Here is a 17,932-nt window from a genome sequence, read left to right on the forward strand (position 1 = left end):
CTTTTTTGATATAAACCAATGGCAAGGCAGATCATTCTGGCTTCACTTTTAAGTTTAACATTGCAAATCCTAATCCCAACTTTGGTGGATACAGAAAAAATATATGCAAGAAAGAAACCATAGTCCGAAAGTGGAAAATCCAAACAGAAGGACTATTTTTTTTTTTTTTTTTGGAGTACATCGATATTTTTACAATGAGGGAAGAGGGAGTTCGGCTAAACCACACAATGGATAGCCTAATTTGGTATTGAATTTGTTATCTAAGAGATTCGAACCTAAGACCTCTCACTTTCAAGTGAAGAGAAATACTATCAGATCACTGAGTGACAACACAAGGACTATTAGTTTACGATGAGCTAACTCCACCCACTTTCAAAATTTCCAGGTCCAAACAATTAGAAATTCGCAATGACAAAAGCAATTTTTTTTTCTCAATTCTTCCTCTTCCTCGTGCATCTGGTAAGATTATGAATTTGAATTTTTAGCATTCTCTCATCCGACAACGAGTCGCTCCTCAAATTTTCAATTTTTGTTTTTAAAATTTACAAATAATATAAATGGTTAAATGGGCACCCGTTTGTCTTCGTGAGTATACCCATGTTGGCCTATTTATATTTTACAAATAAACAGTTATATCCATAATCGTAACCGTTAAGTTTAAATAAGTGAATAACCGCGGTTACCTATATCCGTAGGTATTTTGTCCATCCCTAGTTCAAAGCATTAACTAAATAAAGCCTAATTAAGTAACTATATTTACCAAGCAACCACGCCAATTAAGTAAAAATGGACTGTTAAGTCAAACTCAAATAACCAAAACAACCTATTAAAAATAATAATTAGTAAACCCAAAACGAAAGCAGCTCATTAAAAACAAATAATTCTAAACACAAACTTAAACTATATGAATCCATGTGTATGACATATTTACCTTAGTGGATGCCTCCGATTTTACTTGCACTCAATCAAAAGAGCGTGAGACAAACAATTTTTACATATAATTACATGTGCTAGTTTTAAGAAATTACATATTCATATATGTTAGAAATTGCTTTTTTTTTATTTATGTATTTTATACAATAACATATAACGACTTTTTTAGAATGATAATAACAATTTGTAAAGGTATGGGCAGTAACTGAACTAGCATTGGGTCATTGGTTGCCCATGACCTCAACTTTTTAGTTCCTATGTATATTTATTTTTGTATTTGTATTTGACCCCTGTAAACAGTTATGACAAACTAAATTACAACTTTCTCATTCTTCTAATTTTATTTTCTTCTATCATCTTTGTCTTTCTTTTCTTTTATTTTTGTGTGCAACCCTATTATGTGCACCAAGTGCTCGATAAAATGCCTCAGTTTACAAGTCTTGACAGTCATAACCATTACTCTACAATTTCTGCTGCTACCGTCAACAAACTTGTATAGATCAGAGTAGTAGTCGCCGTACATTGACCTAAATTTTCAGCAAATGTCGATAGCAATTGACATGTGCCCACTAGGTGCTTGACAAAATGGTCCAATGAAATTCTTTTTTGGTCAGAATCCTAACGCATGATTTGAAAATTTTGGCTTCGCCACTATATATGGGATATGGCTTCATAGCCAAGGGATAAAATGTAGCCAAATAAAGAGGAAAAAATTAACAAGAAATAAAACGTTGGTAATTTGGTGAATCCCTCTTTTCACTCTTTCACCTCACAGAATCTATACAACAAATCCATCTTTCCGTGTTTATCTCCACGATCAAACGAATACAATTGGAATCAATTATATGAATAATTAAATAATACTTGAACAACATAAATATAATAGTAATAAGTGATTTGATTAATATATTATACTTTTTAACAAAAAAAATTGAATATATAGTACCTGAAATGGTAGATAAATTACACTAAAAAAAAGACCATGCAAAATCCCTCGTTCATCAATGTGGGTTTCCTAATCTCAACTTAAAACAAAAATGCGAAATATTTCTCAAATTTGACCATGTTTTACCCTTTTGCTATTTTTTTCTTTTCTTTTGTTTATTATATAAATCTCTTCTAATTAATAAAACATTCATTATCAACCAAAATTCTATGAAATTACTAGTTTAACCATGTAATTAAAACAGAACATGAATAAGAAATATGAAGCAGAAATGTAATTTCACACAATCAAATTTTGCTGTAATTCATAAAAAAAATATAAAAAAAACTTCTCACTCTCATAGTCTCTATCACTCTCTTCTTCTCTCATTCTATTTCAAAAACAAAAATAAAAAATTTTCTCGTGGCCCATATGCTAGTATATATAGATAAATATTTATTCCTTGTTTGAAGGTAGTTTTTCAGTTGGAGAGGCGGAACTTTCCCGGAAACTATACGTTATGTGCAGAACGTGTGTTGTGTCATCTTTCTTGTTCTTTCCGCCTTTTTATCTCCCAAAACATCCCATAATCTCACGAGTCAGTCTTGATAAAACAAAAAGGGTCCATAAACAAGCTGCCAATACGTCACAATCTTCATTTGGAATTGTTCAACAGCGTGTGGCTGCTCTAAAACTTTCTGGGGTTTTCTGTATTCTGCCGCTTTTTAATGGATTCTGCTGCCTCTCATTTGGTGCGGTGCTGGATTGCTAGCATCCCAATGAGGTAAAAAGATTATTCATTTCCCCAATTTTCCATCTGGGTTATTTGTTTATATTGTTTGGGGTGACTTGAATAATAGTTGTCGTGTGTTTTCAGGGATTGATGATTTGGGGATGATTTGAATATGTGGGCTGTTCAAGTTTGATTAGTAATATTGATTTCTGGCGCTGTTGGATCTAAAGAGCCTTTCCTGTATTGATTTGACTTGCACCATCTTTGCCATTTGTAATGTAATTGGAAGCCTGCAATGTTTTGTTGGACCTGAAAAATGATTGATTAGAGGTTTTATATGATTGGTGGGAAGGTGGATTCAGGATTTATCTGCCTATAATTTACTTTGATATAATTGTGGACTTGTATTGATAGTATTGGGTTGATTATATTATAAAAGCTATACAATTATGGAGCTACCTGAAGAGGAACCCGTCACCAACGGAGAGGCGGAGGAAATGGACAGAGAGCCCTCTGCGGAGGCTCCTCTCCGGGAGCCCCACTCCTACCGGAGTCATTTTGGGGGGATGGTGAGAAAGAAAGCCTATATCTTTGATGGTTCTGGAAAGTTTTACAATAAGGAATGGGATCTGACAGAAGGTAGAGGCAATGAGTTCTGTTGGTACCATGTTGAACTTCCAAAAGGACATCAGAAGCTTTGTCAGTCTGCCCAAGACCTCATTGGTGTTCTGTGCCCTCCTTTGAAACTCCAGGATATTCTCTCTCTTGTCAGCAATGGACCATTTTGTGGGTATGTTGATGGAGCTCTAGTCTTCAGAGTCAACTCTCCCGGCCCTCCCTCTAGTGATTTCACATTTAGAATTGCCGCAAGAATTACTGAGAATTCAGTGATCACTGTGAGTTTGGGCCGCGTTCCCAGATTGGGTTTCTCACCGGTGGGTCAATCTCTTCTCTCAGAGATTCCTAGTGTGGAGAGTCCCTCGTATCATAGAGGAGAGCAGAGGGAAAGGAGCGGGATTGTCATAGGGGAGCATGTTCTTGAGTTCTTATTGACAATGAATCACTCTGAGGAAGCCGATAATCCTGTGCCAAAATCTGTCTCAAATCTTGTAGTTCATATTGTTGACACGCATGTGGATCACCTCCAGGATGTTGTGACTAAACTTGAGATAGAGTTGGATTCCGTTGAGCTTCAGATGGATAAGGGTGAGTTTCATCTACTACGTTTAAGCACCTCCAATAGATTTCATTTTAACGCATTCTTCTGTCTATTCATTGTTTATCCCAGCATATGTTGTTTTTCTAACAAATTTCTAGTCAATTTTGTAACCGAAAAAAAATATGATTCTAGTCAATTTCTTATTTCTCATCCAGTGTGCAGAAAATGTTATAAAACTTACTAGTTTCATATTTCATTCCTCATATTTCTAATTGGTAGTGCTGTTCTCTGTTATAAGCAATTCTAATTTCAGTTGATTTGGGATACCTTCAGTAACTGGTGGGACGTACTTCGTTGTCCTTTTAGTTAACTGATGCAATCTTGAACTGCTAAGATATATATTCCTTAGACACCATTTTAAACTGCTGATGTTTTCAGTAATTGTATTGTCTCCCATTTGTAATTAGGACTTTGACTTCGTGTAACAAACCACTGAGGAAAGGTTAAAAAGAGAATGGACATTAGGAATTGGTGAAATTCCATATACAATAACTAACAATTCTATCCTTTGTTTTTTTATCTGTTAAATGTAGTTGCTTAAAAATGACTGATTAGGATGTATCATAGATTCATACATTATTCATACATTTCATAAAAGAAAAACAACAAAAAGGGTCGTGTTGTGAATATCGCGTTTAAGAATAGGAAAACGAACAAACTCAGAAATCTTCAAACAAAAATAATCAAGATAAATAACTCTAAGAATTAGCATGGTTCGGCTTTATGTGCCTACTTCCACAGAGCAGCAACAACAATCTTCACCATATCAATAATGAGTACAACGGAATAGGATTAAGACTTGAAAGAACAAGAACAAGAACAAGAAATACACTCTTGATTTCTTTTATTTTCTCTCACACACACTTTGCCCTTCTCTCACAACTCCTTGAGTGGTATACAACAAACGATTTTGCTCCTAATGTAAAATTAGTGCAATAGCCCCTTATTTAGACATAATAAAGGTCGTCCTCAATAAGGATTACTAATCCTAGTTGGAATCTGGTTATGAATCCTTATCCAATTGAGAAACCAACTCCACTTGGAAAGCAACTTCAACTGGGTAAACAATTTAAACTGGCTAAACAACTTCAATCGAAAACAACTCCAATTGGAAAACAACTTCAATTAGGTAAACAATTTAATCCTCCAAGACTATAATTCCTAATGGACTTAGGACAACTCATCATGGGCTGGAAAAACCCAACAGGTCAGTTATATATCATCCCATTTCTGTAGTATATCAATCTGGCATGATGTTTATAAGTGCCATGCATGTCAACGATGAGTTTATGATCGAATCCAAATTCCACCGGCATGTAGTACCATGCATATCCTTCAAATAATGTACATAGTTAGCGCTATAATAAAATAATAAAATTATATTAAAGAGGCAGACTTCTAAAGTCTTCTATGTATATTTAGAACTTTATTTGATCAAACAATATGCATTGGTGTTCTGATTTGTAACAGGTGGGTTTGCTTTAAAGAAACAAATGCTGGATGACAGGAGATTTCCCAAAATGCATCTAAATCTGCAGCGGCTCCTACAGGTAGTTTGTCAGTCCATCATTTTCTTAATATGTGGAACAAAGAGGAACCAAGTAAAGCATTACTGCATATTTTGAGAGGTTATTTCTCCTTTACGATGGCAAACAACCCAATCAAAGAAACTAGCACACTACAAACTTCTTCCATTTGGATGTTTTATGCTCCTAATGTTTTGGAGCATCCCGACAATTATAAACTTGCTAATCCGATGCCCACCGCCTCATATTGTGCCGGAATGGTATTTCCTACCAATCCATGCCATTCTTCGTAGTATACTGACAAAGCGAGAGGTGTTGCTGCAATAGCACCTGTTTTATGTCTGTTGGCTTTTCCTTTTTCTAAAGTATGTATGTGCGTGGTTTGAGTTTTCGCCCTATTCACCAAGGAATATTTTGGTTGCTTCCGGTGGGTTGCTTATTAGGACGAGGGTGACTGTATATTGCTCTTCCGTTCTTTCACTGGAACTAATTCCATGAGTTTAAAATACTTAATTGCACAAAACCGAGTGCAGTGGCGTTCTAGGATTCATACAACCGACCTTGCTTAGTGGGATAAGGTTTTGTTGTTGTTGTTGTTGTTTGATTGTTTTTCCACCAGCAATTTTGGAGACTGGGCCTAATAGCACATAAACATCGTAGTTTGTAGACATGTGTCATATCATACATGCTCCTTGATTGTTCAGAAGAATGTGAACGGGGTAGAAATTGTAACTCCTAACTGATGTAAATTCTCATTCTAGGAATGACCATGTGGGATAAACCTTCTTGATTGTCCTTTTAATTTTACTGACCTCAGGAGATTGCTCATGGGGAGCAAGTTTTTCCTCGTGTCAAAGAAAGATGTTCCTCAAAGCAATGGTTTTCGAGTGAAGATATTGCCTCACTTGAAGAGCTGATTGGACGGTTGAGGAGGCTAAAGGAGAATGTAGGCTTTATAGCAAATCGTGTCACGGCAATACAGGCTGGTCTAGACAGCTGGCAAGCTGAGCAGATAAACAGGAAACTGTATTATCTCTCTTTCCTCTCTATAATATTCCTTCCTTTATCCATCATTACTGGAGGTAAAGTTGTTTGTTAGCATAAATTTTCATTTGCAGGTTTTTGTGAGGCATCCTTATATGTTCCACTGTGAGCACGAAGCATTTGACAACAAACCTTTGTATCCCTTGCAGTGTTTGGCATGAATGTGGGGGGAGTTCCATGGACAGGACAAAAAGACCCAACGTTGAAAGATGGTTTCCGTAATGTCATGTTACTCTGTGTAGCTATGCTTCTTTTGGCACTTCTCTGCTTCAGCTTTCCTGTTCTTTATACCCGAATAGCTGCTTGGCACAGAAGCAGGGTCATGAAGAGGAGCTGGTCCCTCAATAGGAAGTCATTCCTAAAGAGAACCCATGGAATTGGAGTTCAAGAAAGAAGGGGCTACCTCCGCATTTGAGGAATGCATCTAGATTTGCAGTATCTCCTTTCACTTTCTTGTTTTGTATTGCTTTCTAAGTTCATGGGCACTTTGCCCTAGATCGGAGATTTTGGTTGAGCACTTACGGACAACCAAGGGAAAAAGGTAGAGGTTTCTGATGGTTTTGTTTCTTTACTTGGTTTATAGTTCCCCCATTTTTTAACCTTGGAGGTCAGCTTGTAAAATGTATTCTCTTGTATCATATGTTTAATAGTGTTGCAGATGGTTTCTGTACAATGTACACTCAAAAGATTTAACAGCTTCTTTTCAACTGTCTCATTATCATAAGCAAAACGCTCATTTCAACCGTAGTGAGGATTTGGGACTTGGGTAATAAGCTGTTGCCAGTTTCATTTCGAACACGAATTGCTCTTTTTCGACCAAAAAACAAAGAAAGAAAGAATCTAGTAATTACAAATGATGAGAATGTTGGTGACTAAATTAGCCGTTATCATAGAGCAAAATAGTAGTATCTGTAAAAACTTTCATCTCCGAGTGTGAGAGGCTTTCACTATTCTTGAGAGTCATTCCCACCATTAGTGTGAGTTGCTTCCAACCTGTTCATTTCGTCGTCGCCGGCCCTCGCCGTGGCCGGGGTCGGTGGAAGATCTGGCCTTTTTCTTTCTATTTCCTCCTTTCGTTCCTTTTGCTACCTCTTTCCCCATCTACTCTTCTTGTTTTAACCAGTCCTTTATACCTTATGGGGGTCTACACTCAAGTTCCGAGGATACAGGAGAGGGTTGATGCTTTGTGACATGGTTTTCTTTCTGCCATGGAAAATTGGCTATGACGGTGTGGTCTCCTCGGATTTACAGAGGAAAGAGAGAGTTTGGGAGTGAAGAGAGAAAGAGAGAGCTAAGGGAGAGAATGAGAGTCACGAGAGGGAGAGAGAAGGCCCACGTATGGTGGTGGTGGTTTGCGGTGCTCGCCAGAGAGGATGGCGAGTTGGTGGTTTTTTGGGCTTCGTCTCGACAAGGAAGAAGAAGCTCGAGAGAGTGAGAAAGATAGTGAGGGAAGACAGTTCGAGAGAGTCCGCGAGTACTGGGGGAGAGAGAGACACGGGGAAGAAGGGGAAGTGGGATGCGGGCCCCACGGGCCACAAAAATCCACCCAAAAAAATTATTAAAATAATACAAATATCGAACCATAATATCTAGAATAGTGAATTAACTACTTTGCCTCTCGACTTCGTAATTTTGTAAAATGTTCATCGTAACTCCAAATTCGATTCCGCTTGCGTCCACACATTTGTAGTGACAAATACCACCATAATATACTAAAAGAATGAGTCAACGTGTCACTACTCGATGGTCAACGAAAGTCAACTGTGAAATCTTGTTCTTGGATTTCACTATTGCAAACTACATATTTGTATTAAGGAGATTTTATATTATTTTTGGGAATTTATATTAAATTTAGATTTTAATTAAACTAATTACGAAGTCTGAATTTTGATTAGTAACCATTAAAAATTTGTGGACTTACGAGTCACACTAAGTATAATTGGATTGAGCTCGACCCTACAAGAGCGTAGGTGAAAACCGTTCGCGAATCGGAATTGAAACGAATGAATTAAAGACGTTTTAATTGTTAAAAAAAAAAAAAAAGACAGGAGGCTGCCAGATGGCAGCGGAAAAGAGGGAGAGAAGGAGAGAAATGGGAGAGAAGAAGGGGGAGAGTGCCCAATCAGAAGGAAAGGGAAAAAAAGGGAGGAAAATGAGGGAAAGGAGAGAAGAGAGAATGAGGGGAACTCGGACCGCTCTTCGGCCCGTTTCCCTTTTTCAACCCGACCCGATCCTCTTCATCACCTCCGGCGATTTTTCATTGATTTTTTCAGCGAACCACGTTATCTAACCACCTGGAAAATGTTCCACGACCTTCCCTCTACCAATCTCACCCAAAAATTGACAAAATTTGGCTCGGGTTTAGGAAGAACCGCACCTGTGGGTGCGGTGGTACGACTCCGGCGATCAGGCATTTTGAAATGCAATCACATCGATCTCCACCACCATTAGACTATCCTTGAGGCCAGGAACAAAGCCCAAACAACCTTGGAAGCGGCGGATCACCGAAGAAGTCAAATCAAAGCCACCTATTTCTAGGGTTTCCTGAGGGTTCGTGGCGATTTGAGGCTTCTCCCAAGCAAATTGTGCTTAGTCAAAGGTATGAAACTTGCCCCACTCATCGAGATCTACATTTCTATGAAATTTGGTAATTTTTGGAAATAGTTGAATTTTCGAGCAAGTCGGGACGGTCGGCCATCGCCTGCGGCGGCGCGTGGGGCGAGACCCCACCTGACCATCCTAGGCTAATTTTGATGCCCTTATTCCATATTTGACATCCGTTTAGTGAAATTATGATGTTTTAATATAGTTTTGTAGCTGGCCACCTAGTTGGCCGGCATTGGGTCATTATATGAATTGACGATCCGACTGTTGGATCGGCACCAAACTTAAATACATAATAGTACGTAATATTTGAGGACCATAGGAACTAATGAATTGGGAATCCGACATACAGATCTTCCCAAATTGAAATTCTAAGTTTATAAAATCAAACATTGATAGCAACCTAATTCTAGCAATTGGAGGAGATTCGACCGTTGGATCGTTTCGAAATTTTAGAATATTATTCTAGAAGATTAATGAGACCCTTGGGAAGTTATGGATCGAAAATCTATGTGCGGATGTTCCAGATTGACTTGTATAGGGTTGTGGACCCCGCATTTGACAGAGACTTGACTTTTGGTCAATATGTTACAAGTTGATCTTAAATATTAAAATCAATATTACTAGGGACCATGTAGGGCTTAGTGGGCCTATATTGGTTGGTGAGTTATCCCAGATAATATATACATCAGTTTGTGTATGGAACATCATATTGTGATATATATGTGTCTATTTAACTTCTTAATAATGTGAATGATAAGTATGATAAATGTTATGACAATGTGATCCTAGAATCCTATTGGAAGTATTCTGTGGAACTTATATGCTTGTTTGACATAATAGTTGGTGGCTATGGGCAGTTGATGGTGTAGGTGACTATGTTGTAACTCATAGGGGTTGAATTGTGGGTAGGTTGTGTGTTGAAATTACTGCACCATGTAGCAGTGGTACATGGATGGTCCTGCTTGGTATATCCGTATTGGGTGATCACTGCCTATGTTATTAGACTATGCATATGGTTCTACTTGGTATATCCGCATTGAGGGACCATACACATTCTAGGAGTGATCATGCTTGGTATATTTGCGTTGGGTGATCACTACCTAGAGCTATAGGATATAGTCATACTTGGTATATCCGTGTTGGGAGACTATTAGGGTTGATCATGCTTGGTATATCCTTGTTGGGTGATCATTGCCTATGTTATTAGACTATGCATATAGTTCTGCTTGGTATATCAGCGTTGGGGGACCATACGCATTATAGGAGTGATCATGTTTGGTTTATCCGCGTTGGGTGATCACTACCTAGAGCTATAGGATACAGTCATACTTGGTATATCCGTGTTGGGAGACTGTTAGGGGTGATCATGCTTGGTATATCCGCGTTGGGTGATCACTGCCTATGTTATTAGACTATGCATATGGTTATGCTTGGTATATATGTGTTAGGGGACCATATGCATACTAGGAGTGATGAGGATTGGTTGTACTTGGAACATTTCGGTAGGTGCCATATTTTAGTTGGATTCCATTTAGTGGTCTGGAATCCTTGCTCTTGCTCATTTTCATAAGGTTAGTATGACCCTAGATTCAAGTGAATGGGAGTAACCACAGTAGACCTTGTGAATATAAATGGAATTCACCATGTTATTACTTATAATCTAAGTGGGGATTTATGTAGAGTTCTTTAATTAAATTCGTGAAATGATATGTTATTTCAATGATTGATTAACGTAGTTAGACGTTAATACTGTGCATCTTTGATTCATGGATTTGATTTATTGATGTGATTGTGGAGTGTTGTTGGATATGATTGTTATTATTATGAATAGATTAGTAGATTAATGTGGCATGAGAGAATAATATTGTGCTTCGTTGGTTCTTTGATATGTTACATGTTGTGGATTGAGGTACCATGATGAAAACATAGTGATTTATGTGATGGATGGAATGGAAATCTTGAATGTCATGTGGGTTTGTTATGTAGCTCTAGACCTAGTAATCTCAGGCTTGTCAAGTTCTAATAAATGATTGAGAAATGTTATGCTTTTCTGCTTGAACGTACTGCGATAAACGTCGGAGTGTAGTGAAAGGACAGACTACGAATGGCTTGATCCTTGTTTAGGGTACATAGGCAGTCTAATGGGGAGGTTAGATGCAGCCATAAAGTATATGAAAAATTATTACGCAGTTGGATCTCGAGTTGTGCTTTGCCCATATCCCGGAGGTGGAGTATGATATAGATACGGGTATTTGGTGACGTCACGTGTCGATCATAGACGTATGTCGGGATCAGGGCGTGACATCAACACTCCTGCTTCTAGGGCATTTTGGTCATTTCACACTTTTAGTATTAAAATCTATAAAATCAGGGATGGGTCCTAACAAGTCTAATTCACTTCAGATCGTTACGACTTTGAAGGAACAATTCACCAACTGTCCTCAATCATAGTCTATTATCGTTGCTTTTTTAAATAAAAAAAATGATTCACTGAAGCTTTATGATTTGGAATGATACTATCGTAAAGACATGTCATATCTTGAGAACAAGTGCAGTACAAAAATGAACACCATAGTAGGGCGTAAACTTGTCTTAAGAAAAAGAATCAAGTTCTTGATTGAATTGTATTTTCAAGTTTCATTTAATATTGGTTGATCATGTTATGTGCATTCGTTCAATTGTATATTTACTTGCATAATAATTCTTGAATTTTCTACGTGATTTATATAACAATTGAACCCTAATTTTTCGAACAATTACACAAAATTCATTTCAACTATGAAGAATAAGATTCAAATTTAAATGCGAAGCACACTAATTTTAACTAAGTTGGCTAGAAATCTAAAAGCACATCTAGTTGGAAAATCCGGATTGCAACTCTACAAAGCTTCTTTATCCCATTCCCACTAAAGTACACGGTCACATGACCAAGGGAAAAGTCGGATCAGACTTCCTCCTTGGCCACATAGCAAACTTTTATTTATTTATTTATTAGTATATCGAGATTTTTACATTAAAAGACAAAAAGAGTATGGCAAAACCACCTAATGGACAGTCTAATTTGATCTTAAATTCATCATCTACAAGATTCCAACAAAAAACCTCTCTCTTTCAACTAAAAAGAAATAACACGTAGTACTGAGTGGCACGCAACAAAAATATTAACAAAGTCACTTAACCGAGTCATTTCGCCAATAAAAACCACAAATGACAAAAACGCTGCAACGGCACCGTTTCATGTAAGTAGAGGATCCAGAACCTTCCACAATCATCCTCCGCTCATTTTCCGCCTCATAAAGCAAGCACCCGCTTCCCAACAAAAGCCTTAAACCCTAACTCAAAACCCTCTCTCGTCTTTTCTCGACCTCTCCATCTCTCTCTCTTTGTTCTAGCCAGCCATGGCCACCGCCGCCTTGCTCCGCTCGATGCGCCGACGTGATGTCGCATCGGCTCCTCTCTGCGCCTATCGATCCGTACGTCTTTTTACATCTTCTTAGATTCCTTTTTTAAGTTACCAATTCGATCATTTCTCCGTTTGATATATTTTTTGGCTGGAATATTTGAGATTTTCAGCTTCACGTATAATTTCTTGATTTGATGGTGTATTTGTTTGTTGTAATTCGATAGAATTGAACGAGTAAAAGATTTATAATTCAATATTTGATTTTGTGGGGCTTCTGATGTATTATTTTGTCGGTTTGATTGGGTAATGATAGTTACCTTTTCCTAATCTTTTATGTACGGCGGTGGCGTATTGTTGTTTTTGTTGTTAATTCGGATTACAATCGTTTGATAGAGCTTTGTGTTTTTTTCTTTTATCTTGCATAAACTAGTGCAATTCCCCTGTTGCAGTTTGCCTTTTTATTCTGATTATTTGTGCTAATTGATGAAATGGGTTGGATTAGGAAGCTTGGTTATAAATATAGATGAATTGAAGTTCGGTTTAATAGTTCGATATTGCGGTGATTAGTTACGTATATATGTTTTTGCAGTTGAACAGCGCATCTAAGTCATCCCATCTTGCTCAAAAATGGGCAAGCTTGGCAAGACCTTTCAGGTATTTTGGGCATTCCCTAGTTCATTACATTACTAGTCATTTTGTTTTCTTACTTTGGATTTTGTTTCTAATTGTATCTTTGTAATATGAATAGTTCCAAACCTGCCGGAAATGATGTTATTGGCATTGACTTGGGTACAACCAACTCATGCGTGGCCGTGATGGAAGGAAAGGTACGGGTTTTTTACAAGTTCTTTTTATGTTACTATTTTTTAAGCTTTTTGCACATGTGGCTTATGTCTAATTGTGTGAAATTGTTATAGAACCCTAAAGTGATTGAGAATTCCGAAGGAGCTCGAACCACACCATCAGTAGTTGCATTCAACCAGAAAGGAGAACTATTGGTTGGTACTCCAGCAAAACGTCAAGCTGTTACCAACCCCACAAACACAGTTTTTGGAACCAAGCGTCTGATTGGTAGACGCTTTGAGGATCCCCAAACTCAAAAAGAAATGAAGATGGTTCCATACAAGATAGTAAAGGCTCCAAATGGAGATGCTTGGGTTGAAGTCAACGGACAGCAGTACTCCCCAAGCCAAATTGGAGCCTTTGTTCTAACAAAGATGAAAGAGACTGCAGAGGCTTACCTTGGAAAGAGTGTCTCAAAAGCTGTGATTACAGTTCCAGCTTATTTCAATGATGCACAGAGACAAGCAACCAAGGATGCTGGCAGAATTGCAGGTCTAGATGTGCAGAGAATCATCAATGAGCCAACTGCTGCTGCACTTTCCTATGGTATGAACAACAAGGAAGGGCTCATAGCAGTGTTTGATCTTGGTGGGGGAACATTTGATGTATCCATTCTCGAGATATCCAATGGTGTTTTTGAGGTTTGCTACTCCCATTAACTTAAATCTTTTTATTTTCCTTCATTTTGGACAATATTGTCAACAACTTTGTCTTATCTAGGTGAAAGCAACAAACGGCGACACATTCTTGGGAGGAGAGGATTTTGACAATGCGTTGTTGGACTTCTTGGTGAGTGAATTCAAGAGGACGGAGGGTATTGATTTGTCAAAGGATAGGCTTGCCTTGCAGAGGCTTAGGGAGGCAGCTGAGAAGGCTAAGATTGAACTTTCATCAACATCTCAAACTGAGATAAACCTTCCCTTCATCACAGCTGATTCTTCGGGTGCTAAACATCTGAACATCACATTGACTAGATCCAAATTTGAAAGTCTGGTCAATCACTTGATTGAGAGGACAAAGGCCCCGTGTAAGAACTGTTTGAAGGACGCTAATACATCCATTAAGGATGTGGATGAGGTTCTGCTTGTTGGAGGGATGACTCGTGTTCCCAAAGTGCAAGAGGTCGTTACAGAAATATTTGGAAAGAGCCCAAGCAAAGGAGTGAACCCTGATGAGGCTGTTGCTATGGGAGCTGCCATCCAAGGCGGTATCCTTCGTGGTGATGTTAAGGAGTTGCTTCTTTTGGATGTTACTCCTTTATCACTAGGTATTGAAACATTAGGTGGAATATTCACCAGGCTGATAAGTCGCAACACGACAATTCCAACCAAGAAGAGTCAGGTTAGTCGTTAAGGCCAAACATATTTCAAATTACATTGACTAGGTGTGTTGTGTCAAAGGGCAATTTTTGGAGGAAGCATTTTATTTGTTAATATCTTCTAGCTAGAGTTAATTGCATCTTTTCTAATTAGAATTAATACGGCTGGATCGGTGTCATGGGTTTTGACCTTGTCTCCGTCGGCCTTAGAGTTTGATCTGACTAAATATTATGCCCAAGTGTCGGATTCTTTCCTTTTGTTGTGCATCTTGTGTTCCTAATTTGTATTTGTATCATTGCAGGTGTTTTCTACTGCAGCTGATAACCAAACCCAAGTGGGTATCAAGGTGCTACAAGGAGAGCGTGAGATGGCTTCTGACAACAAGATGTTGGGAGAGTTTGAACTCGTAGGAATTCCTCCAGCACCAAGAGGCCTGCCTCAGATCGAAGTCACCTTTGATATTGATGCCAACGGTATTGTCACTGTTTCTGCCAAGGACAAGGCCACCAACAAAGAGCAGCAGATTACTATCCGCTCATCTGGGGGCCTTAGTGACGAGGAGATTGAAAAGATGGTGAAGGAAGCGGAGCTGCATGCTCAGAAGGATCAGGAGAGGAAAGCATTGATTGACCTCAGAAATAGTGCAGATACAACCATCTACAGTATTGAGAAGAGCTTGAACGAGTATCGTGACAAGGTTCCAAGTGAAGTTGCCAAAGAAATTGAGGATGCGGTAGCAGATTTGAGGAAGGCAATGGGAGAGGACAATGCCGATGAAATCAAGGCCAAGCTTGAAGCTGCAAACAAAGCTGTTTCTAAGATTGGGGAACACATGTCAAAGGGTTCTGGTGGCGACTCGTCTTCTGGTGGATCACAGGGTGGAGGAGACCAAGCTCCTGAGGCAGATTACGAAGAAGTGAAGAAGTGAGGTGGCTGAAGCTGGTAACTCGGAATTTTCCTTACGGGTGGTTTCTGATTCACTGTCGAGGCGTAAGACGTCATTTATGTGGGTGTTTTTTGTATCCAAGTGTTGGAGTTTTAAAATGTATTAGGATAGCCATAATCTAGTTTGCCCATAAGTAGACTTATTAATTGAGATTTTCTTGTAGTCGGTGAGTCAGTGGGCGGATTTTTCTTCTGGTAAGTTATGCCTAGTTTTGTCCGGACTTATCACTGTTCATCGTATTTTGAATAAAGAAATAGATTCAGAATGCTTCTGCATAGGATGTGTTCTATCAGTGTCAATAACAGCTTATATTTAATATCCGTCTTAGGTTGAATTGTTGTCAAAAGCGAATTTGAATTATATTATTGCTATCTTATTGAAAGGCTTTGCTCACACTTTCACCCTGTAATGTAGATCATATTATTTGTTAAAAATAAAAAACAGCTTACATTTATTTTTGTGAAGCTAATTAGTAAAAGTCTACTCTCCCCGTTTGTGAGAGGTTTACCCTCCTCTGTAAATCCGAGGAGACAACACTATCATTGCCATTTTTCCATGGCAGAAAACCATGTCACCAAGCATCAACCCTCTTCTGTATCCTTGGAACTTGAATGGAGACTCACGAACCACCAAGCTACAGCGCGGAGGAGGAACTCCGGCGAGATTCCTCGTCTTCCAGATTGGGGTAAGCCTCGGGATACTTAAAATCACTTCATTTCGTCCTTGTGGTTCGATTCTAATCTAGGTTATGTATTTTGAACGACAAAATTGCACAGGAACAGCGAGAGTAATGAACCCAGTTTTCCATCACGAACCTCCAGATCAGTCCATGTCAATTGTTTTCTTTCCCACCCTTGTCCCTTAACCAAAAATTACATCTTACAGCTTTGGACAATCTCGATCAATGAAACTTGAGATTTGATTTTTGCTGTGGATATACTTGCCATTTTTGGGTTGATTTGGCTGTGCCTTGGCCTTTGCGGATCCACTTTGAATTTGGTGGCTTCACGGCGGCTATTTTGGTGGTTATTGGCCAGATACATGTGGCGTCATCTTCTATTTAATCAGCATTATGATTTTGCCGGCTGTTTTACTTTTGAGCCTACTGGTTTTGATGTCTTCTTGTATCTCTTTGCTGCTGGTGCCCCTCTCTCAACTTACCACATCTATGGATTTCGCATATGCGATGCTGGGTTGTAGAGTTCGTGAGTCACGTTTAACGCGTCCTTTGAACGCTTGAGGATGACGTCAGTTGCTTGCTCCGAAAGGATGCTACTACACCATCCTCTCCGAATCTCCTGTCGAGGCTTTAGTCTCTTCCTTGGTGCTCAGATTTCAAGCGGCAGCGTTAGCCTTGATTTGTTACTAAGATAATTCTAAAAAAAGTGGCTATCAGAAAAAGCTGGGAGTTTTTTAATGTTTGATAAACATTCAGCTTCAGTTTTTTTTTCACAATTTTGGATGAAAAAAAAGTCAAAAACACAAAGCTGCAAAACCCAGCTTTAAAAAACCAGTTTTTTTTCACATTTGTTTTACATAAAAGTTTATCAAACACTATAATACTGTTTTTTTTTTTCTAAAGCACTTTTACAAAAAAGTTTACCAAACACTATGCTGCTTTATTTCACAGCTGCTTATTCTCACAGCACAGCAGAAACAATTTTTTTTTCAAAGCACAACAATACCAAACCAGGTAGGGAGAGCACAAGTTCCTAGGGTTCTTTGTGTTTTGTTTTTTCAGTTGTGGGCTCCAGTTTGTATAGTATGAGATTTTTCAGTGTGACCGGTACACATGGTGGCATATGTATGTTAAAAAGTTAATCATTTAAAAAATAAAAATTTCTCACCACTTATATAAAAACACGTGGTGTATCACCCGTATTCCGGCCACAATAAAAAAAAAATCTCTTGTATTAGGCTCTGACTTTTGATTGTAAGGAAGGTTCATTCTTATGCCTTGTGCTTACTTTTGTATTTAGGCCTCATGTTTTTGCAATCTTGCTTTGTTGGTAATGCATTTACCTGTGCCCAAGGAAGAAAATATCGGTGATAGCGGAAATATCGGTAGTCCGAAAACACGGAAATATCGATGGAAATATCGGTAAAATATCGATATCGATAAAAATTACATGGAAACCACGGAAATTGTAAGAAAAACTTGGAAATTTTTATTGAAACTTTGTAGGATGTTTATTTAGTCAATTATCTATTAGTTTATCACAAAAAATTGGAAGGAAATGCATTGCATGATGGATTTAACATTATCAAGTTGATTATATAGCGATCTGACAAACATTATGAGTGTAGAAAATATGTAGTAATTAATGAAAGAAGTCTAAACACACCATAATCATTTATATATAATGAATTAGTACAATATTTTACACTTTAGAACCACATAGAGTTCCTATGAGGTTCAAATTTGTCACTATCT

General features: G+C 38.2%; 2 protein-coding genes across 2 annotated transcripts; both read left to right on the top strand.

Annotated features, from left to right (window-relative positions):
* Nucleotides 1-2,342: 2,342 nt before the first annotated feature.
* LOC126621608 (uncharacterized) lies at nucleotides 2,343-7,095 on the top strand. Its single transcript, XM_050290147.1, has 5 exons — nucleotides 2,343-2,642; nucleotides 2,736-3,797; nucleotides 5,281-5,360; nucleotides 6,154-6,418; nucleotides 6,530-7,095. Exons 2-5 carry the CDS (start codon nucleotides 3,041-3,043, stop codon nucleotides 6,793-6,795), a joined length of 1,368 nt encoding a protein of 455 aa, XP_050146104.1. The 5' UTR covers nucleotides 2,343-2,642; nucleotides 2,736-3,040; the 3' UTR covers nucleotides 6,796-7,095.
* A 5,200-nt stretch (nucleotides 7,096-12,295) lies between these two features.
* On the top strand, nucleotides 12,296-15,773 carry LOC126621607 (heat shock 70 kDa protein, mitochondrial). The gene is made up of 6 exons (XM_050290146.1): nucleotides 12,296-12,460; nucleotides 12,980-13,044; nucleotides 13,139-13,217; nucleotides 13,308-13,874; nucleotides 13,954-14,574; nucleotides 14,854-15,773. Exons 1-6 carry the CDS (start codon nucleotides 12,386-12,388, stop codon nucleotides 15,478-15,480), a joined length of 2,034 nt encoding a protein of 677 aa, XP_050146103.1. The 5' UTR covers nucleotides 12,296-12,385; the 3' UTR covers nucleotides 15,481-15,773.
* The last annotated feature ends 2,159 nt before the right edge of the window (nucleotides 15,774-17,932 follow it).

Source organism: Malus sylvestris, chromosome 5, assembly GCF_916048215.2.
Source record: "Malus sylvestris chromosome 5, drMalSylv7.2, whole genome shotgun sequence".
NCBI classification, from domain to species: Eukaryota; Viridiplantae; Streptophyta; class Magnoliopsida; order Rosales; family Rosaceae; genus Malus; species Malus sylvestris.